General features: G+C 39.4%; 1 protein-coding gene across 5 annotated transcripts in view; it reads left to right on the forward strand.

Annotated features, from left to right (window-relative positions):
* Nucleotides 1-23,692, forward strand: part of TENM1 (teneurin transmembrane protein 1) — a 1,172,023-nt gene that overhangs the window by 1,114,677 nt on the left and 33,654 nt on the right. For all 5 annotated transcript variants that reach the window (XM_084534131.1, XM_084534133.1, XM_084534134.1 and 2 more), the window contains one exon: nt 10,313-10,467. In XM_084534131.1, coding sequence (XP_084390257.1) covers nt 10,313-10,467 — 155 coding nt within the window. The remainder of the gene's footprint in view (nt 1-10,312; nt 10,468-23,692) is intronic.

Raw genomic sequence — 23,692 nt, forward strand, 5'->3', positions numbered from 1 at the left:
AGGTTAGACCAATGGGCTGAGGTTAACTGTATGAAGCTCAACAAGGCCAAGTGCCGGGTCCTGCGCCTGGGGCGCAACAACCCCAAGCAGAGCTACAGGCTGGGAGATGAGTGGTTGGAGAGCTGCCAGGCAGAGAAGGACCTGGGAGTGATGATAGTCTGCTGAATATGAGCCAGCAGTGTGCTCAGGTGGCCAAGAAGGCCAACAGCATCCTGGCTTGTATCAGAAGCAGTGTGGCCAGCAGGTGTAGGGAAGTGATTGTCCCCCTGTACTGGGCTCTGGTGAGGCCGCACCTTGAGTATTATGTTCAGTTTTGGGCTATAAGAAGGACATCGAGGTGCTTGAGCGAGTCCAGAGAAGGGCAATGAAGCTGGTGAGGGGTCTGGAGAACAAGTCTTATGAGGTTCAGGGGCAACCTTATCCCACTCTACAGGTACCTTAAAGGAGGCTGTAGCAAGGTGGGGGTTGGTCTATTCTCCCACGTGCCTGGTGACAGGACAAGGAGGAATGGGCTAAAGTTGCACCAGTGGAGGTTTAGGTTGGATGTTCGGTGAAGCTTCTTTACTGAAAGGGTGGTTATGCATTGGAGTGGGCTGCCCAGGGAAGTGGTGGAGTCACTATCCCTGGAGGTCTTTAAAAGATGTTTAGATGTAGAGCTCAGTGACATGGTTTAGTGGAGGACTAGTTATTGTTAGGTCAGAGGTTGGACCAAATGATCTTGAAGGTCTCTTCCAACGTAGACAATTCTGTGATTCTCTAACGCAGCTGATCAACTCCCAGTAATATCCCTGGAACAAAGGGTAAACGACAGCTCCAGTGGCAGAGGCCTATGTGGGCTTTTAACAAGCCCCCCTTCTAGCACACTGCTCACTACTAACGACTGGCTCTAATGAAGTTTTGATTGTTTTTCTTGAGCTAATGAAGGAAGGCTGTGTAGCAGTAGGAAATTTGAATGTATATACAGACAAACATTTCTAGGACAAGCAAATAATCCTGTTTTAAGGCTTAGCAAGTGACACAATTATAGGTAGAGCAATCTCAACATGTCTTTAATGATGGAAGTTATGTGTGAGGTAAGTGCAAATAAACGTTGATCTTCACGTAGCTTATTGTTATGAATCAATTATAAAAATAGATGAAAGATTTTCAGATCCTTTAGCAGGAACATAATGTATTACTACAACTGATCATATCAAATTACAATATAATTAGTGGTTTCATCTTTCTTACTGGCAAAATATCTTTGAAAATTTGTAATATGCTATCTACTTTTTAAATATTCATGCATAGCTGGCTTCTTCAACAGGTGCTAATCATAGAGATATTAAGTGGAATAAAAAGTACAATTCATGAGTGCTGGGGCAGCCATCAAAAATTAAAAAAATAAGTGTAAGCTGACAATGGCAAATACATTGGCAAATACATTGCATACATTGGCAAATTCAGGTAATGGCTCCCAGATGATTTATGAACCTAAAGTATATCAGTTTAAATTGAAATTGTTTGTCATTTTCTGTGCTCCTTTAATTTCAAGGAATTGTGGACTGGCAATTAATTTCAAGGAATTGTGGACTGTGGAATTGTGGACCCTTTTTGTGCAGGGCCTAGCATAATGCAGCACCAACCCTGCCACCAGGGAAGCACAAACTATTAATTGTGCATTATCATGATGGCCTTACAAATGCACACCTTTGTTTGCTTCTACACTAAAACACTAGGTAACCTTGAAAGCAGTAGGAAGTATTTGCCTGGTACCTATAGATTTAGGTATTTATTAAGTATATATGAGTTTTTTCTAATTTAAATAGAATTTGGTGATTATTTTCAATCACTTATTTTGTTTGTTAATGGAGTAATTATTAATTTAGATGTCACACTTCTACTGAAAATACATTCACAACGTACATGCAAGTATTTTTTTTTTCTAGAAGACAGGAAAAACTGACAAAGAAACTCTGGTGAGTCCAGAGATTCAGCAACATCTTATCCACATCTAAAGATACTTGAATACAAAGCAACACAGCGTTATGTAGTATTTGATCACAGGACTAAATGAATTGATGTAACTTTTCATCTGAGATTTTTACAATCCAAAAGTGTATACCTCAATGCAGATAAAGTAATTGTCAAAATATTTAATATATTCAAATGCATTCCTCAGTGACCATGCAAGATTAACATTTATTTTTAAGCTGATGTAGAACTTACTTTTGGCTCCATTTTTTCCATCTGCCTCATTTTTTTCCAAACATTCCCTTTTTCTGCAATAAATAACAAATGTGTTGTTACTTGGTAGAAAGGTTGTATCTGAGAAGGAACTGCTTAGTAGCTGTCTGACCTTGGTTAGTTACTCCTCAGATGTTGTATTCTTACTTCTGCTCCTGGCTGCTTGTGACTTTGAATGGAGGCTTATCTATATGACTCAAGTTTATCCATTTGTAAAATTGATAAGAAATACCTACTGTGTAACACTGTTGTGAAACTTAATCCTGTTTGGTAAAGTCCTCAGAACTCTGCAACTGGAAATTCATATACTTATTTTTCTGAATGAAAGTTGCTTCAAATACTGTTTTAACTTTTTTGAACTCAGATTTTTCTCTTTTGGTAGGCAGGCAGGTTATTTATTGTTATTTGGAGTATTGTTTTTGGAGTCCCATAGATTTTTGACTATTTAAGGCTTTCAGCTGCTTTCATCTCTTATTATTTGGCAAGTCTGTCTTTGCCAAGTGACCAGGAATTGAATGCCAGACAGTAAAACATCATGAAGTCACACTGGTCACTTATGATTTGATCTTACCCCAGTTTTCATTTTGCAGTTAGCAAATGTGTGGGGCTTTGTTTGCTCTGCGAAGGACTAGAGATGGGACTTCACGAACATCTATCTTGCACAATTGTGTGTTTGAGCTGACTTTGAAAGATGCATTTAAACATGCATGGGTGATGTAGTTGAAACTTGAACTTCAATATATTATTTTTACTGCAACTTTAATTCTGTATAGAACTCAGACTAATGAGTCATGTAATAGATGACCAAGTACTTAAGCAAAATGTGAAATGGTACAAGGTGGGAACATAAAATAAGAGCTGTGACAAGCTGAACACATTTATTACACAAGAAGATATTGAAAATGAAGAAGTAACTACACAAGATATTAATCACTGAGTTCTAATATCTTGAACTTTACTAAGCAACAGATTTTAATTTGGGGGTGGGGAATTCTGGTGGGTAGGGGAATTTTTTTGATTAAAAGGTATTTATGGCATATCTAGTCACCAACATTATCATTTGAACAGTCTGCATTAATATTTATAAGGCACTAAGAGATAGTGTCCTGATTTTACTAGATAAGTCACTGAATACTGGAGCAGCAAGCACTACAATTAATAGAAATACCTGAGGGTTGCTCTATTTAACAGTGAAAAGCCAATACCTGGATCAAAGGCATTAAACACTTACCCTGCCTTTCTGAAACCACTGGGCTTTTAGACATGTAAATAATTGCATCTTTCCAGGCTTAACTGACAGAGGCAGTGAGAGGCTGAGACAAACAAGTTACCAGATCTCAGCTGAGATAGTGTTTCCCAGTCAGTACACCAAGAAAAGTGACTTAGATTAACATCTGATTTAAATTACTCTATCTTGGGGCAGCCTCAGAACATACGCACAGGAAAGCTAGTGTGGAAGAACAAGCTAAGTAACTTTTCTTAAACCACCAAGTCCCTCCAATGATTGAACCTCAAGGTACAGAGGTGACTTACGACATTTGGAAGCCCAAGCACTAAATCTGAAGATTTAAGCATCTAAGGCCCTGCAGTGTCTGCTTTTTGACTCCTGGGTCCAAACCAGATTCTAGACCTGGAAGGTCATCTGTGCAAGCTATGTGGAGAGCCACTGTTGCAGAAGAAATTAAGAACTGCACACTGAGTACAGACTACCTGAATACAGTGCAGTGACCTCACTACAGAGGCAGTGACCTTTAAGCAAGCACAAGGGAAACATAAAAGGCTGGAGTAAATTCTAAATCCCATGCATAAAATGCTTTTTCCACTCAGATGTATGACTACGAACTAGCAACACAGTTTAGTTTAAACTAAAAATCAGTTCTGCAACATAGCTTTATTCATTTTGCTTGAAATTATCCTAAGCAAACACTACTAAAAAAATCATGGTTTTAAAAACACTTTCACCCCAGCAGCTTACATCCTGAAATAATCACTCTTGTTCACCATCTGCAGCACTTCTTGCTAAAGTAAATAAAGCTGCAAGAACAACTGCTCAGACTAAACCTTTACATTTTTCAAATGACAGTAGGCCATTTACAGCCTGATCCTGCTCAGCTAAAAGATTCCTGTTGGCTTCAACAGGATGAACACCAAATTCCTAATACAGCTTTTCATGAAAACAGGATGCCCTTGCCACATGTAATGAAACCACTATTCACTCAGCAATCTTTGCCATTTTATAAATTCATAAGCTTTTGAATCCTCCTATACAATTCAAAAAGGAAAGCAAAATGTAGTGAGCTGTTTCAGTAGTACCATGTAAAGTGAGAAAAATAAACCAACTTTCAGCCTCAAATGATTGTCATTTGTGCATCAGAAACAACAAAAAATTCATTTCATGCAATTTTTGATTTGGCAAAATATATTCCTTTTTTTTCCCCAGTTGCCTTAGTTACCTATGATTTCAGAGGCCTGTAAAACGTAAGTGAACTTTCTGTGAAAAGTAGGTTTTCCTAAACTTCCTCCAACCTTCATCTGAATGCATACATTTGCTTTTCTGCTAACTGTTGTCAGCAGTAAGTATGACCCTAGTCATCATGTCTCAGACCAGAAGCAGGATGTTTTCAGTCAGTAGTTGAAATGTTGTTTGCTCCAGCTCTGCTGTTAGGCATCTCCAAAGAGAACAACACTGAAGCACTGGTACTGAAATCATGTTCCAGCTGACAAAGAATTGTTAAACATTTTGCTGCTAGTACTGAGACAGTAATGAAGTAAAGATGACAAAGATCACAAAGCACCAGACTGCAAATCACTTGAATCATATTTTGAGTGGTATATTATGGTAACCTATAAATAACTAATTGCATAAAATTGCTTTAGTAGTTTCTAGATGGCAGCTTTAATTAAAAGCACCAGAGACATTTAGAAGTTTAGAAATAGATGGCATGTAATTTGCCCTTTTACCAACCATAAAATGGTAATTAACCAATTTGATTCACTTCTTCCTATTAAAAGTTTCATGAGAATCACAACTTTTCTAAATACAGTCTTTCTTCAGCAGAAGGTGGCATTCTCTTTTATGCATCTTCAACAGTAGTTTTAGATGTTCGTATATGAAAACTAAAACTTCTGAAGAATTTAACGTAAAATACTCATTTGCAGTTTTTAGCTGAGAAGTGTAAATTTTCACAAGTGTACATCATATTGCTCCGCTATTCATTAACATGTTCAAAAAAAAGAATTTGTTCCAAAAAAGTCTCTTAAAATGCAAGTGTGGGCTATGATGTAGGGCAAAAATAATCTGTTTTAATGGGGAACTTGCTTTATTAATTTTAATCCATATTTTCTAATTTAATTACAAATCTACAATGAGCTATGATTTGATAACAATCATAAGAGCTACTGTTTTTACATTCAGGGACAAATTATGGTCCTATGTAAGACAGTCCCAGTGACTAAACATGACTAAAACTTGTACTTCAGTACAAGCACATTACTGAAAAACAGGTTGTGCTCAGCTCTGAATCAAAGAGCAAGACTAAATATTTGCACCTGTTAATTTTGCCATGACTCAGGTGTCAGTGTTTAAGGAAAAATCTTACATCCAAGCAAGCTAATTGTCATTTGGGCAATAGGCCACATCTGTCTGCCTGCCACTGTCTCTGGGCACAGTTTGCTGCTACAGTTCCTTAGAAAACTGGACCCAGACTGAGAACCTAATACAAACTACATTTCATTCTCAGTGCAAACAAAAGCAATAACTAAAAAAGGATCATTTCCACTCAGTGAGTGAGCAGTGTTGAAATTTGCACCCAGAGCTATTCATTACACTTGGCATGTGCATGATTCCTCTCCAAGTTCCTCAGTGATTAAACACAATGAAGTGCTGCATGTGATTCAATTCTGTATTACACTGTACATCAGAAAAGGATTAAAATAAACTCTTGGAGTACAGATTATGAGAGGCATCATGCAGGATCTGACAGGAACATTAATGCACCCAACAGTAATAAATTGGGACAGTTTAGCCATGAATTTGTATTTTGTTTTCTAACAGATGACATATTTGGCATTTGTCAACAGGACTTAAATACATTTTTTTTTCAAATGGGTAAAATTATTTTAGTATACAGGAAAAAACATTAGTTCATTGTTCAACATATATACTCTGGTACTTGAAGAAACTTAGCTAATTAGGAAGTACCAGATATTTATTGCCTTTAGTTCAAACACTTAAGACCTGGGGTTGTTTATGCCCCACTGGCATATATACTTCTCCTGCAGATAGATTGCTTTCTGCCATGGCTGGAGAGGCAAATACATACTCTTATTGCTAGATCTTTGGTTTTCTTATACAGTCAGTATTTGAAGTCCATTCAGCAACACAATCAAGCATCTTTCAGTGCTGCTTAATTTTTGACTTTTATATAATGACTGGTTTGAAGCCAATATAGCCATCTGTTCACAGGGAAGTTGCATACAACAAGATGCACTTGCCTTGTGTTTTCTGTGGCATGGATCTGGCTGTGCCACCCAGGTGAGAAGCATAGCTCCTTGCTGCCCATGCAGCTCCCTCCCCTTGCAGTGGAAGGTCCCAAGACAATACCTGTGCTGTAGGTCCCACACACATCAGCTCTCTCACTTGAGCTTGAGAGCTACAATGGGAAGCAAATCAAATCTCATCTAGTATTGCTATGTCTGATACACCCCATCTGATACAGCTCCACAATGCATTATCACTAAGGTTAAGGACACCCCCAACAATCATAGCTCCATTCACATGTGTTCCTTGCTCCTTGCACCATCCACATCACAGTAATCCAGCATGACTAAGAAGTCATGCTTCTGAGTCTTCCCTCAGAAGGAGTCTTGAGGAGACTACCAAGAAAGTACTAAGAGTTAAGAAGCTGGATCTGAAGAGATTTTTGTCACCAACCTCCTCACATCCAAAAAGTCCTAGCATGGCTTACTAGCACCTTCTGTATTTTATTTCATTTCATCCGTAAACATGCTTTAACCTCACCATTTAGAGCTGCTGAGAGCAGTGCAGAGTCCAGGCAGGATGGCAAGGAGTGTCCCCACAGAAGGTGCCCAAGAGCCCTGGCTGTGCTTGTTCTGTGACCCCACACTGCCGTGGGGGTGTCAACATAACCCTTCTCATTTTTTTAGAGAGAAAATGTACACATGTATAAACTAAACTGCAAGTCATAGTTTGAGCCTTCAGGAATTACTGTCAGGAAAACCTCTACAGACCAGCTCTGAAGGTACAGTCACTTCAGCATGGTTTATTCTGTTGGTTACCATCTAGTGCATTGCCTTAGAATAACATTTTGGAAAAAAAAAAAATTGTAAAATCAATTCCTTATTTACACAGTTATTAATAACCAGATGGGATTTATTCTTGCTTCAGTTGGAGTTTTAGCAGCTCACTTCTGTCAAGAGATTTTACAGTTTATTTTGCATATCTAGGCTTTGTGTCTGACCTGGCTCCTAGGCCCCAACCCACTTGCACCTCACAGCCTGGCCTTTTGTATACATGGGTCTTTTAAGCAGGAGGGAGAGACAGATGGGGTGCAGCCCTTCCCAGCAACTGGGACACATGGTTCATCCCACACACCAGAATAAACCCCTTTGGTTTTCAGACACACCCTTTCTATCAACTCACCTTCAAACCTTCAGCCTTTTGGGCTATGATTTAACTTATTAGAAGCAGATGGCAGACAAGTTTGCCAGTCACCCAGAAGTTTCTAAACACACCCTAGCTTCCCAATGAAAGAGCAAAAATCCTCTGAGGGCACCACAACCAGACAGATATGCTTCAGGAGCTCACAGGAGGCCAGCCCCTAAAGCAGGGATGCTTGCTTCCTCCTTTTTATAACCTTCCAACTGAATGGCCCCAGGTGATTTCAGTCCCCCAGGTGATCTCTGTTCCTGAAGAATTTGATGTTTCACTGATCAGCAGTTTAACATAACAGACCGATGTAGTCTTACCCTCTATCCTGTGGCACTTCAACAGTCCACAGGTGTTTTTTGTCCAAGGAGAAGGAGATAGGGCAGTGAATATCTGTCTCCTCACAGTAGTTTGCAGCCAGATGAATACACTGTATCCCCAATTTCAAACAATTAATTTCAACTACCAGCACTATGCTGATAGCCTGAAAACTGGACCTAGTAGGAGTGCTAGGCACTAAAAACTTAACAGCTGTGACCTTTGGATATTTTCGTGAGGAGGCCTTTGCGCACTGCCTCAACATCACACCAAGCACAGCAGCACCTGAGCGGGGTGCTGTGGTGGGGAGCACCTGAGACCTGGCCCCACAAGACCTTCACCCTCCTCGTCCAGAGAAAGGGAGGGAAACCCTCTCTCATGGGGGAGAGGCAAGCCCTCGCTATCCTACTGGCCTCTCTGTAGAAATTGGTGTTGACATTATTCCCCCTCTCTGTTAGAAAAGTGGTCATGGGCAATTTATTTTGTGGCCCTGCTACTGGGTAGTAACACTCTAAGAGACAGCCTATAGACTCAAGCACATTTCCAGCTGCTGCGTATAGATGTACACAAGGGTCTGGGGACACTGTCCCCCTCTCAGCCCCAAGGAGATATGTGTTGCCCATCAGGACTACCTGGTCCTGCCCCTGTCCCCTGCACTGCTTATTCCCCCTCATCCTGAGGTACAGCTGGTCCTATGTATTTAAAGAAATTAAATTAAATATAAGGAAATGGGTTTGGGAGGTGGGGGAATTCTTATTTATTTATTTATTTATTTACCTTTTCTTATATAATGTCATATGGAATTGCTGTGTGATATCCTAAACTAGCGTGCAGACAAGTGTTTTGTAAATTCAGAGAGCATGCAGCCTTCAGTTGTGGTAAATGCAGGGGACAAAAATCAAGAACCATATAAGCCACCATCCAAACCATCTGTTCAAGTCCTTTGCCTTTCATTTCTGTGTAGCAGAACATAAATTCATTATTAAAATAGCTTGGCTGTGCACAGCAGCTGCTATAATTGCAAAGTTATGCAACTTAAATGGGAAATTATGAAGTAGTTTAAAGCAAGAAATTGGACGGGTTCAGTAGAAAAGATTTCACAAACCTAACATGAATACAAGTGCTTTTCTAGCTATTTTCAACATTTCATGGAAAAAAGATCTTATATTTCATGCAATATAGAAAAGTCTGACAAATATTGAATGCAGGAAGAACTGGGGAGAAAGTGGTAGACTAGGACAGACCAGGGTCAGGCACAGGTTGTGACACAGCGGATACCATGCACTGCCAGTGGGAGACAGCAAGCACTCTGTGCCTTAGTTTCCCCACTGAAATACAGAAGACCAATAACTTTCCTTTGCAGAGCCCTCATGTTTGTTTCAGGGGCAATCCCTCCTTTGCCATACAGTGGTGGTAAAGCTATTGCAGACCCAGCAGTGGCAGAGCAGCATTAGCTCCTGCTGAAGCCTGGTGTTGCCATGAGACTGTTTCCAGTATGTGACTGTGTCTTGGGCAACACTGCAATGCAATTCATTCTGCAGCACAGGTACTCCTTCAGCCTGGTAAGCAGACCTTGTTTTGTACCACTGGTATGTATAACCTCCAGACTGCAGAAGTCGTTCTCGCTTTCTGTGTGTGCTTCCTACTTTTTCAGTACGTTTCCAGTAAGTCACACAATACAGTAATACAAAAAAATTGCTTCTGCTTGAGAATGAAGAAAGTTAAAATGAAGAAAAATGAAGTGGAAGATAAGCTTTTAGAAAAGCTAATCTTTTCCCACTCTGTGATGATAGCCATGAAGTTGTTGAAGAGCATAATTTTATGTATATACATTACAAGAAAAGCATCTGCTGCTTTGTTCTGTTTCTTGCTTGTATCTTCCCTCTTTCTATGTGAGTCAAAGACAGTCTGATCTTTGGAAAGATAGGATCTTCCCATATACAATTTGTATAAGCCACAAATAAGTAATAGATAGAAAAAAATTGACTCATACTTTTTTAATCATCGTATTTTCAGAGCCTTAAGAAGAGAAGAAACATTTTTTTTAATCCAGCAAATGTCAATGTTAACACGCTTTTTTTTTTTTTTTTTTTCATCCAGGTATCACTGTAGATAAGCATGGATTTATTTATTTCGTTGATGGTACCATGATTCGGAAAATTGATGAGAATGGTGTGATCACAACAATAATAGGTTCGAATGGCCTCACATCAACCCAGCCATTGAGCTGTGACTCTGGAATGGACATCACTCAGGTAGACACCTGGTTTTCAAGTGTTGTCACTTTTCTGCATTGTGGAGACAGATGGATTGATTTCTCATACAACAGTTATATATCAGAATATGCCAGATGAATCAGATTATTCTGAACCGTGCAGTATGGAGTGGATCTTCCATTCACACTACTATTATAAGGTGTATTATATAAATTCAAAACTACACAGTTGATTTTATCCAGGAGGTTGCATGTGGATTTGTAGAGGTGCTTATATAATGAATATATACTGCTTCAGAAAGTTGCTTGCTACTTTGAGATACAACTTCCAAGGAGTTTATGAGAAGTTTAGAGTGCTTTCCTTTAGTCCAGCATTCAGACTTATTTGCTTCAACTACTAAATGGAAAAAATATATATTCTGTTGACATCTAAGTCTATTCTAAATCATGGAAGAGCATTACAGTAAGTAATTACAAAATAGCAGTGCTGTAGTGAAGCTACTGCATTCCAATACATTTCTCAAAGTGCTTTTCAGTTCTTATTTCAAAAGCAGTGTAAAAGAAATTGGACTAAAACACACTTACTGCCTCTCTAGTTTATACTAAAAAAGATATATAGATAAGCATGAAGAAACACAAATGGTACTCCTGAGTAGTCCTATCCTGTAGATAGCACAAGGAAGGGATTGGCCTTTCCCAATAACAATCAGACTCAAAATGAGGGAAAAGCTGTACTTCAAGAAAACTTTAAGCATTCATGTAGCATACAGAAGGTATATTATGGACTGTGTAAGCTAATAACCAGGATCCAGTTATTTTACACTGTATTTTCTCCCTGCCCTTTCTTCAATCCTTCACAATTGCAAAATCACTTAAAATATGCTGCATAGCAATTGCAAGATATTGTTCCTAGTTTCTGAGTAGTGTTTGAATAATAGCAGCTTACTGTGATCTTGTAATCACATACATGTGGAATACAGGGTCAATGTTTTTGATAGTTTTTATCAAATTTCACAGGGACAAACAATGGAATATGATGCTACCATCACAGCAGCACTTGGGGATTGTATTGCTAGAGTCAAAATTGAAAATCATGTCCTTGTTCCACTTCACATGTCACTAAGTATTTTAAAAATACAGGGAGGGGAACTGATAGACAAGCATCCTTATTCTCTCTGGTCCAGTAGATATATAATTTTTCCATGTAAAGCAGAACAGGGTCAAGTGGCTTAGCTGTGCTAAACCCAATCTTACACTAGCCTACTAATTGTCTTAAAGTCATATCACTTCTGGGCACATTGGCTTCTGCTCTGGCACCTCTTCTTGCAGGATAGTCAGTCCTGCAGATGATAAGCAGGAACCCAGTGAAGCAACCCGTGCTCCTCAGCTGCAGGCATTGTGACTCTCAGCTCCCCTGCTGGCGGGAGTGATGCTTCATGGAACTTAGAGCTGCCTGAAGCATATTTATTCGCTTCTTGGATACGCATAACATCTGCCGGGGGCATCAGTAACCAGATTAGAGATCTCTGAGGTGAAAGAAGTAGTGTCAGGTACAATGCCTGCTTCCTGCCTTCTCCTTGTGATCTGTATCTAGGGCTGTACATGTACTTTTTTTCCTGGTCATATAAAGTGTGACTCTATTTATGTGCAAATGTTGCTCATTTTCCTCATTTTGCTCAGTAACAAAATGTCTCACTAAATCTGAAATGTGACACTTCATTTTGATGCTTTTCAATTCCTTTTAAAAAATGCAAACACCCTTTAGCAAATAACTTACAACAGGGGGTCTGGCAAATGTGGAAATAAAATGGTTTTATTTTTAAAATGAAAATATAATTTAAAAGGTAAACTTTTGGGGCTGAAATCAAACATACCAAAGTTTTAAATCTCTCTGTCCCCTAAAATCCTGTTTTATGGTGGGCTGGCTACTTGCCAGAAAAAGATTTAGTTTACTTTACTCTACAACGTAGTTCCAGTGCCATGGAGAAAGAATTTTTGCAAAATCATAGATAAGAAAAAGCTTGTCATAAAACAAATTCTTCTTCATTTTGCTCTTAGGACATCGGCATTCAGCTTGGATAGGGTCTTTTGTGGGTTCTTTAGTGATTCTTTCTATTGAAATTTTTCAGAAAATATAGAATTTTGACTATTCACACATACCCAGTAAAACACAGATGCTAAACAAATGTCCAGAGTGCATGTTCTGAAAAGCAGGTATACTTGATACTGTTTGTTTTTCAAAATTGTTGCTGATAACCAGAAAGCTCTATGAAATAACCACATCCAATTGAAGTCAGGCTTGTTAATCTGAAATTATATCATTGAAAATAAGGGAATGATATTTTCACTTAGAAACAATTGTATATCCTTGCAAGACTGCTGAGTTTTTTTCCAGAATGGCATAAACATAAATGAAAAATGAATTTGGCCATCTCCACTTAAATTGTTTTTTGGCTAAATTACAAGTGGCATTTACATCAAGAGAATGTGGGTTGCTCACAAACTGTGTGTTGAGAGGGACTTATGAAATAGATTAATAAAATCAATTCTCAAAGCTAAATTTGCTCTGACAATAAAATCAATGACTTGCTCAAAATCAATATTTCTTGATTTACTGAAATACAAAAATGTACTCTTGAAGTAAACACATAGAATAACTGCCTGTTGCGAAAACTACTATAAATGACAAGCTTTCAATTCAAGGCATTCAGTTTAATATATGAGCTGATTATGACGGGTTTAATCATTTATTCCAATATCAGTTTTGACAGAAACACTTCTTATTAATCATTCTGTGTTTGTTATTCACTGCCTTCTCATTCTTAAGCATAGTATTCTGCATTCATGAAGGAGAGGGGTGAGGGTAAGGACAGCTGGGGTTGAAAAGATGTGTTGTGGCAAATAAAGCACCAAACTCTAACTAATTACTTTGATCTCATACTTCACTGTGATGGTGTTAATCTGAATTTAGAAGGAAAAGGACATTTATATGGTATGTGCTAGTGTTCTCAGTGCTATTTCTGCATGTACAAAACTTGGATGACTTTTCTTCTCAGCGCCATGCAAGTCCAATTATTTTAGTGTTCTTCAATTAGTTAATAAGGAGAAACTTGGAAGAAAATGGCTTTTCAGAACCAGATCTGTGAATATGCCTGTATTCCTGTATGCATGTAGATATCCTCAGCACTCACCGTAGGTGCCAGGATTTCAGCAGTCACTTACGTTGGTATCAGCTATCCAGTAGCTTCCTTTGTGGTAGAGCTGTTCATATTAGGCATAAATGCTGTCCACGAAACCCTGAATACCATCACATGAGCAAGAGCTAAACTTTAAAGGCAAAACATTTTTCAAGAATATCAAAAGGGGATGTTGGTATTCATTTGATTTGTGAATTCAAATATTCACCTCACTAATTTATAGCCAGAATCTGAATGCTGGACTTTTCAGATGAGTACCTCTGCAGCTTGATCCTTGTCTTCTTCTAGGACTGGCTCCCATTCTACCAAAGTTCTTTGAATTAAGTTCTTTGAAAGCTGTTTTGTTGTAGGTTAAGTGAATAGTTAAGTGAACAATAAACCTGTGTTGAACCTTATATATTTGCATCTAATCTGGAGGTTACATGGATTGACTCATCTCATAGCTTTATGTTCTACCAAAAATTTCCTTTAGAAGCCCAACCAAAGAGAACAAAATTACCTGCTACAGCACCTAACTTCCCAATTTCCTTTGGATAGAAAGACTATTAGAGGTACTCTAAATCGCGGACATAAGTTTTGGTCTGAAATACTCGTACTGACTTCTCACATTGCTGCCCTGCTGGCTGGTCTCTGAATGTGCACCAGCTATGGGCAGGCTGGGGATGGTCACCCCCCAGCAGGACCTCTGTTGGGGTCTCCTGGGCATGAGCCATGACAGTACTAAGGGAGAAGACTGGAGTGGAGAGTGAAAGGAGAAGAGAGGATCCTCAGTCTGTTTCTCTGCCTGATGAATCTGGATTCAGTTCTGGTCTAGATCAAAGTCAAAGGGGTTGCTCTTTTCCACAGATGTGCCCACTTTCATAGTGTTTGCTGCATCCCTAGGGTGTATAACAATTTTTAGCCTAGTTATTAATAGCAAATGAGAATGCATTGCTTGTGTGGGAACGTCTGTCTGTCCATCTGTCAGTATTCTTTTCCTACCACTAAATCAAAATCTTTGGCTGATTTCCAACAAATCTGTAGAGGAATACCAGCTTTCACAGCAATTAAATTCCTACAAGTTCCATAAAAATATTAATCCAGTTGCAGGAGAAAGGCCTAAACTGCCCTTTCAAAAGGAAATATTGCAGCATGTGGTTTTTTTTATTAAACTCCAGAGATTCCACTCGGGATCTAGTAAATGCCCCATTCAGAGGAGAAGCTTCATTTGGTGCTTGGATCTTATTAAACTCCCAAGTCAGTCAGCCATGAGATAGAAGTCCTTAGGAAAACGGACTTCATTAGATCCAGTGATCATAGAAGTTATATTGACATTGTGGGAGGCTTTGTGTGAAAGGAAAAAACACTTCAGCTCAGCTTGAGCGATAAACTTTGTTTCTCTTCTGCCTCCATTGCTGTGGTGAGAACTGAGGAGGGAATTAGGAGCTATTTTGACCATCTTGCAATTTCGTCCCCTATCTTTCCTCCCCTGAGAAATACGTGGGCTGAATTTCCACCACTGTGAACCTCAAGTCATTTGTATCTGTGCAGTTAGTGTTTGGGAATAGTTTAAACCAATCTTGAGCATATTCCCTGCAAATGGAGAGACTAAACATTTGCAAGGGAACAGAAAATGAATCCCAAGAGCTTACTCTTAGCCTGTAACCACGGCCTTGTTCTCAAGCTGATGTCAGTCCCACTAGGCATGAGTCTGTGCCAAAGCAATAGCTCCAGCCTGATTTATAATGTTAATAACTGTCACTGCTGTGTTCCAAAATGAAAGGTCTGGTTCGAAGACTTTTTCTTGACATTTGCACTTCATCAACCTTTGTTCAGCAGTTCGCCATGTGAGGGAACCATCTATATGGTGTTGCTTCACATAAACTTCAGTGACACTGCAAAATGTTTTGCTCCCTCGTAAAAAATGTGACAGCATTTCTTATGTGGGCAATTTGCTTACACAGGTCAAATTAAAAGGCACATTTCTAGAGTAGCGTTTAAAGGGGAGTGACTGGACAGGGACCCACACATGGCAAGAATGCCACGTACTGGGTAGCCTGCCTTGAATGACTGGTGCAGAGGAGAGCAGTAAGTAGTTCTGTCAAAGACCTCCATGAAATAGTGAAGTGAGGAACAGAATGCTGCAAAATGGGAGTTAAGATGAACAGAATCACTTTAAAATGTAGTTTATTTCTCAATAAAGCAAACACTGACATTGCTCCCGCAGTCACAAGAGCTGCAGGCATTACCCACCTGCGTCTGCGTGGGCACAATATGCTTCAGTGGCAATGTGGAAGCCTTTTGAGCAGAACAAAAAGCTGCCCGGACATGGTGACCTCACTTGAGAGCAGTGATGAGGGGCTGCTCATTGGAGCAAGCGGCCTGAACAGGACTTTCCCTGGGTGCATTTGGAGACAGGAAAGGAAAATGTGAAGACAGAAACATGATCTGATGAGTGGGTAGAAGAAGGGGGAGTGAGCTGCCGGTAGAAAACCCAAATGATTCTAGGCTGAAGTACTGTCAAGCCAGGGTGAGAGCAGGATAGCAACTGCAGGATTACAGAGAGCCAATTAATTCATTAGTATTACAGGCTGGAGGACCACTCACTTTCTTTTTAGGCATTTCTCTACAAACGTGACAGTTTAAACTGCATTCTTGAAAAAGTGGAAAGCAGAAAATGTTTTCTTCTTGTCTTGTTTTAGCACCAGGTACTTAGTATTGTCATTGTGTTAGAAAGTTACATCCCATCAAAAAGCAGCAGCTTGGTTTGCAAAGCAAAGCATTGCAAAACTACTGCTCTTCATTTGCTTTTAGTCCTCTACCTGGGTGAGGCTTTTTGCCATGCTCTTCTAGTTAAGCATAATTAATGCATCTCAAATATTCAGAATCCTTGGGCTGTGTATCTCAGTGCTTTGCAGAAGCATGTTTTATATGTATGCTTGAAATTGCCAAACAGAAAGTACACAAAGCAAAAACAATGATTTATTAGTCCTTTATTTGTGGTCTTCCTCACAGGAGACTTCCAGAGCTTTATTGTTATTTTTTCTAATTCTTGATGTATGAAGTAGTCCAGAAAAGCTGTTATTTTTTTCCAGTATAAAGTTGTCCTATCCTCTGGTTCTTCTTACTCCACTGCTTAATTTCTTGTCCTTTCTTCTCTGCCCTTGCTGGAGTACCAGAGAAACTAACAAGAGTGGAAGTTGTGGCCCCAGCAAAATCAGCAGCTGCTTTGCCACTGACTTCAGTGGAACCAGGGCTTCTCTTCGGGTGCTTTGCCAAGCTTAATTGAAAGGGTAGTGGGTGGCAAGTGAGTAGAAAGGAGCAACTATCCTAAGAGGATGTATGTGCTTCTGAAGGACAGACCAAGGCAGGTCATGGCCAGAGCCTCTATGGAGTCATTTTCAAACTTTTTCTGAAATGAGGCCCCCTCGAATAATTTAAGTTAGTCTTTGGTAACCAGAAACCTGTACAAAATAATTCCAGTGATAATAGCATATGCAGGAAAAAGCAGTCACTAGTATCCACACTTCGAAGAAAAAAACAAGCTGAAAACCTTTTTAAAAAAGGATCTTCAAATAGAAGATGAAATAATATTTTCCCGGGGATGGAGGAGAGGTTAAGTACCCTCCCTTTAACAGGAACTGAGAGAAAGGATTAGGACCTCGGGTGGAAAAGAATCTGCGAAAGCTCATGAATCAAACTTGTAGGTGTATAATGTGATTTTTAGAATATCAAACAGAAAGCAGGATGGTTTCATCACAGCTAATTTATATTCTAATCAAATTATTCTATCACTGAACTTGAAATGTTAGTCATAGAAGCAAGATACCATGCGATGAAGTCATGCTGCAGTTTCTTCCTTAAAGTCCCAAGTGCTCTTCTTCTATTGGTCACCTGTAGAACAGCAATTTATGTCAATTATCTTCCATAAATAATGCATTACTACTGAGTAAAAGTTCTGTGTACATATTAATCAGCTTTCAGCAATCGCATCCTTTTTCTTGACTGTTGAGAAATGGAGCATTGTACACTTTGTGTGATCCAAGGTGAAGAGGAGACCTGACAGACTGCTGCTCATGATTTTTATCTGACTTTTTGCTATTCACAAACAGGGTTTTTTTTTCTAATGACAAACTGCAAGAAGTAAGAAATGTCTGCAAGAAGTAGATGGCTGGCAAGAAGGTAACAGCTCAGCCCTGTGTCAGTGTTCTTGGGTGCAACCAGGGCTGGATAGTTCCGAGGTTCTCCTGTCATTTCCTCAAGCACCCAGTTCCTCTGGTTGCTTCACATTTTAGTCTGTATGTACAAGTAGCCTTCTGATTAAATATGGTTTCAGCATGATGGAGTCTGGTGATGAGTTATTTATGGCAGAGGTCCCGTATCTGCATTGCTGAATGACTCTGCTGTAAATTTTTAGCACAGCTTTGCCAGGCTGGTGAGAATCTGCAGTGGGTTGAGATACATTGGTGACTATATCTGATATTTTCATCTGCTGAGGAGACATAGTGGACAAAATGTATGCATGAAGAATATATTTATACTTAATAGATACCTGCATATGCACATGTAACTCTGTCTATATACATACATGTATGTATATGTGTTTTTACATGTCCTGCAGAGCTACCATAAGTAGTCAGATAGTGAAAGCCCAGTCCCTGTCTTCCAGCAGTCCAAGTCCACTGATGAGAAGGGAATGTGGGTATCGAAGGAAGCATGTGGAGGCAAGCCAAGTAGGCAGTGTCCCTCCTTTTCTTTCAATCCAGTTGTTCACCTACATCCACTAGTAATAATGCCTACCTGTAATTTAAGAAATATTTGCTTTGATGGAGGTGATTGCTACTTCAGCCATTTTTCTAAGATTGTCAGGGCTGATACTGAAAGTGTATGTGTCTCGTCCTCTCGCCAATCAACCCAACACAATCTGTGGAGTAAAAGGCTCAGATCCAGCAAGTTTTGTGAGTTATAAAGTGAATAACTTCACTTGAAGCTGGCTTTATTGTCTCTGTTCCAAATCTTTCGGGTTGCCCAGTGTGTTCTGCTTTGGGCATTTGGAGATGTAGCACAGAAATAGGGTGAGGGAGATCAAATAAGTCTGGAGCTTGAATACAGGAGAGTTTTGAGGCCCACAGTCACCAGAGGTGATGGTGTGCTTCCTTCAGAGATGTTTTGTGCTGCAGGGAAAGAAATTACTGCACTAAGTCGCAGTTAGATTGTCCTACCAGAGTGGGAGCTGGTCTTTGTACTCTTGGTCTCTCCATGTCAGGTCAGGTGAAAGCTTACTGAAATTACACAAACCAGTGTAAGTGAAAAATAAAAACATGTAGGCATTTAATTTTATTGTCAGGTTATTGAAATTTTACATAGCTGCAAACTGCTGCATTTGAAACTATAAAAGCAAGTGTGGGAATGGTTGCATGACTGAAAGCATTGCACCACACCAACTGCTGGGAGGGGGTTCAGAAAAGCCAGCACAGCGATCAGTCTGGCCTGCAAATTGCTCCAGGTGCTAAGGGGAACCTGAAAGTCTGTAGATCCTGTCAAAACAACCCTGTAATAATAACTGCTTACAAAGAGCAGGACTTTGAAGCATGTCAGCATGAGGGAACTCTAGAGGATGTTGTTCCCTTGCTGTCTGGGTATTTCTTGGGTCTCAAAGCTAGTTATAAACAAAGGCTGAAAAGGTTTTAATACCGGGAAGTGTTGCTTTGGAGGTATTAGTGATATCTCCAGTATTACTGTTAGGACTCAAACAGAAGCAAGCTGTGGCAACCACAGAAGTAAGGGGCTGTGCCTGAGAGATGGCAGTGAGGAACACCTGACTTCTCCTCTTCATGATGAAGGTTTGGCTTCAGCATCTTTTCTACCATTGTTTCTGCCAAGTAAAAATGAATGAATAGGCATTGTGTTAGTGGAGAGGGAAAAAAAAAAAAAAAAAATTTAAGACAGAAATTGGTTATATCCATTTGTAGCATGCCATACAGAGGTTGAATTTATAGCTGTGCATTCTCAAGTTTGGGCACAGAGAGATGCAAACAGAATGATAGAGAGTAGCACTTTTTGCAGAATGTTACTCTGACTATAGCGCTCACATTTACAAATAAATTAGCTAAAAATGTCTGAAGGACATGCAGCTTTTACAAACCGGGCCTCATCTCCTGATGATAGATTCCACTGGGATGGGAACGGCATGCAAAATGATACACTGCCTTGGAGGATAAATTCATGAAGTTTAGCAATGTAGGTCACATTGCAGGAAAATCATAAGCATCTGAATATCACTCGGTAGCCATTCAATCAACTGCTCAAAGCAAAATGGAAAACTGAACAGCATGTAGATGTAGGTGAAAACTGGAGAAAGTCATGATATGATGTAAAACCCTCTAGGTCTTCCATCCATATGTATTTCTTTTTTCTTCAATTTTTCTTGCCAGTTCATAGTTAGATTTCTGTGTCCGTATCAATGGTAACAACAAAGCCAACTTTTTTTGCTATTCCTAGTATGAACTATAATAAGCACATTGAATGGTTCATGAAGGGTATGTCAAAAATTCAGGGAATCAGGAGAGATCATATGATTGAAACTTGATATAAGTAGCCTAATTGTAAGCCAGTCATTTCGTTGTGAAATGATTTTTGCATGCTCCCATCCAGGAGGATTCATAACATATACTATTTGTTTCACTGTTCTTGGGTTTTAAGGAATAAAGGAAAATAGAAGTTTTATAAAACGGTTTCAGAAGTCTCTAAATCTAGCATTGTGTAGAGAGACTCCTGTTGCTTTCTAGATCTAGAAAATACTGAGAACCTGAGATCCAGGATATGCTAGAGAAGTTGAGAGCCTTTCTGAATACATCTTGAATTTTTCTTGGGAACATTAGTCCTAAACTTTATCATTGTATGCTTTTCTGGCACAATCTGATAATGCAAATCTAAATATGCATCACAGCAATAACCAATGCCCTTAGCTGACAAAAATTTAAAATAGAGTGCCTGCTTGTAATCTTAGACAAGGATCAAATACTCTCCAGTGAGTTTTCATGCAAGTATCTACTCAATATAAATGATAGTTACGTAGAATTTCTGCAAGGAGTACAGTTTTCTTGTTTGTTCTGCAAAATGCAGGATGCCTAAGTACTTTTATTAGCTTTTTGAAGTCTAAGAGCAGTATGAATTTGCTTTCTATGCAAGATGACAGCTAGTTGGATTACACTGATTCTGCTCATTTTAAGTATCTATTGTGTAAATACTTGAGAAAAATCGATGGCAGAAAATCATGTTATGATAACAATTAATCTTGGTGATAATTTCTGAAAAAGTAAGGACTCAAATTATTTCAATTGCTTTTCGTGTCTAGAATTTTTTTTATCCATAAAAAATATATGTATTATTTGCAGGAAAAAAAAAATCAAAACTTGTCTGTATTGGTTTTGCATTAACTCTCTGCTCCAGTTTCGTGAAGAACTAGTTTGTTCTTCATCGGTGTCACCTCCTGCCCAGCCCAGGGCCAGGGGAGTAGCACCACTGTCACACCTCACGATTCTGCAGAGACAGAATCACAGAATTCTGGGCACAAGCCTGTAGGAAGGTTTAATTAATAAAAAAAAAAAAAAAAAAAAAAAAGTCTTGAGTTTGACTCAGTGTTCAGGGCAGAGCCAGAATATTTGGGCGATGTGTTCACAGCAGCTGGTGTTGTTCTCAGGAAGGGTTTTTGTTTTCTTTGTGAGCTGGAGTTACTTTCAGATTTGAAAATTTAATTTTGGTGTATCCTCTCTTCTCAGTTTTCAGGCTAGATGCTTTCATAAACCTCAGGAGTTATTGAAAGCAAAAGACATTGCAATATACTAGCTCCCACCTCTCACTATTCTCAAACAGCTTTTAATTACTGTCTCAGTTTAAGCTTTTCAAGATCTTTTTCCCACCTTTTCTGCATTCATAAATTCTGGACCCAGAATGGGAAGCTGAGGCCAAAATTAGTGAGAGATGTATTGAGATTTATGTAATCTTACTTCTGTGCCATCTCATCTACCCAGCACAGGACCTGGCAGTACAAGTTAGAAAGTGAGGCACAGCAGTGTTAGTCTTGTTAGCTGGATTACCAGCTACTCCCTCTCCCTCCTTTTGGTTATGCAAATTAACTGTAGAGGCATGTTTGGAGGACATCTATTCCCACTTCAGCACTGGGGACACGTTTGGGTTAGATTCAGATTCATGGTCTATTTTCAGACATTTTAATTGAAGAGTCTGAGATTCCTCCTCTCAGAGGTACCAGCCTGCTAGAAATACGTCTTAAATTCCTTCTGGGTGTTTAAGAAAGTATTTTTTTCGTAACCTGCATAAACCATGGATACCATGTTTAAACAGACTTAAATGGCTTAGGAATCTAAGTCCCATTGATTTTCATAGTCAATGGGCTTATGTGTTTCTGGATAATCTTCTATTATTAAATAGAGGCAGCGTGAAACCTGTCCCCATGGAAATCAACTCTTCCTATCAATTTAGTAGACCCAAGATTCCTCATACAGTCTTTGAAGTTGTGAAACAGAAGAAAAAATCATAAAAAAAAGAAATTATGAAACAACAAGAGAGCTGGAAACAGAACACAAAAAAGCTTGCAGCAAGTGAAGGAAGATGAGCAGTGAAAACCAGTGGTGTGGTCCTTGCCTTTGCACTCCTCCGCTGCTCCCTCATCCACTGCAGATAATTGACAGCAGAGGTAGGCTGGCAGGCAGAGTACTCAGGCCATGATCCCAGGGAGCTGGTGGCCTTAAACCTCTAAGCTGCATCTGTAAATGTGCCACAGCTGCTTTCCCAGTCTAGGGTAGAAAAAAACAGTCATTGGGCTGCAAAACTCATTTATTTTGGTTTTGCACTTGGGAACAATGAACGGAGAGAAAGCAAGATTTGTAAAGCTTAGAGCAGGGGCTGCTACAGCTGAACTGCATAATTCCAAATTTTATAATATGCAGCATCAGGAGCATGAGAAACAAAGGCTCATTCAGCGTGGGAGGAAGCTGCAATCCCACCGTGGGGAAGTGTTCCCCTGTGTCAGACCACATGAGCTGAATTATGGCTCTGTGTGCCATTAAGGAAGAAGCTAAGCTGCTGAGGGGAGCTGACAGTGTCAGTGTCAACAAAGGAAAGAGCCCAGAAGTGAGACCAAACTGACAGAAGATGATGAAAAAATATCTGTGGTTGTCAACTGTGAGAAAATAGAGAGAAATATATTTAATGAGACATCCTGTAAAACGTTCAGGGAAGCAGAACCAGTCTCCTTCAGCCTTGCAAACTACATGCTCATCCCTAATAGACCACCTGGGCAAGTCCTTTCTCCAAGCCTTTTCTCACAGAGGGAAAGAGAAGAAAAATGAAGAGGTTAGACAGAAAAGTGAAAAACGGTAAAACACCACTTAGAATAACGCTGTGGTGTGAAACAGGGGTAGGACTGGAAACAGCAGCTGAAGTGAGTATACATAGGAGGAGATGAGAAAACAAATTTAGCAGCAACAGAGAAATATGGAGGAGGTTGTGATCAGGTCTGCAAATGCATATCATAGAGCTGAACGCACACAAAGTTAGCATAAATAAAAGTGCTTGACGCTGAGCAGTACAGATAGGAAGTAATCCATCAGTAAGGACTATCAGAAAAAAATTGGCATGAATTTCATGCTACTACATGAAATTGAACCAAAACATACAAGCAATGCATGGCAAGAAATCAAAGCAATGGTGAGGCCTTTTTATGGATTTGTGCAGCTTCTTTTAATCCACAATAAATTAAGTTTATCCTATTGAAATAGGCCCCAGCATCTCAAACAGTTAAGCTCTTGAAATCTGCATCTGAGTACAAGGATAAACTTTTTCCCTCATTACTTCTCTTACTTTGATATGAACTGTAGAGTGTTTGGTCTGTTTTCCTTCAAATAACACCAAAAATACCACAGTTGTAAATTATTGTGCAAAATGTGCACAAGTTTTAGCCATATGGTCAAAACCAAAAGCAAAATGGTATTCTTCATGAACTAGCACTGAAATGTTCGCCCTTGTGTATGTTCAAGAAGTATATTAGTGAATGCTGCTTTACAAAAA

Source organism: Aythya ferina (genome assembly GCF_964211825.1).
Source record: "Aythya ferina genome assembly, chromosome: 13".
In the NCBI taxonomy this organism is placed as follows: domain Eukaryota; kingdom Metazoa; phylum Chordata; class Aves; order Anseriformes; family Anatidae; genus Aythya; species Aythya ferina.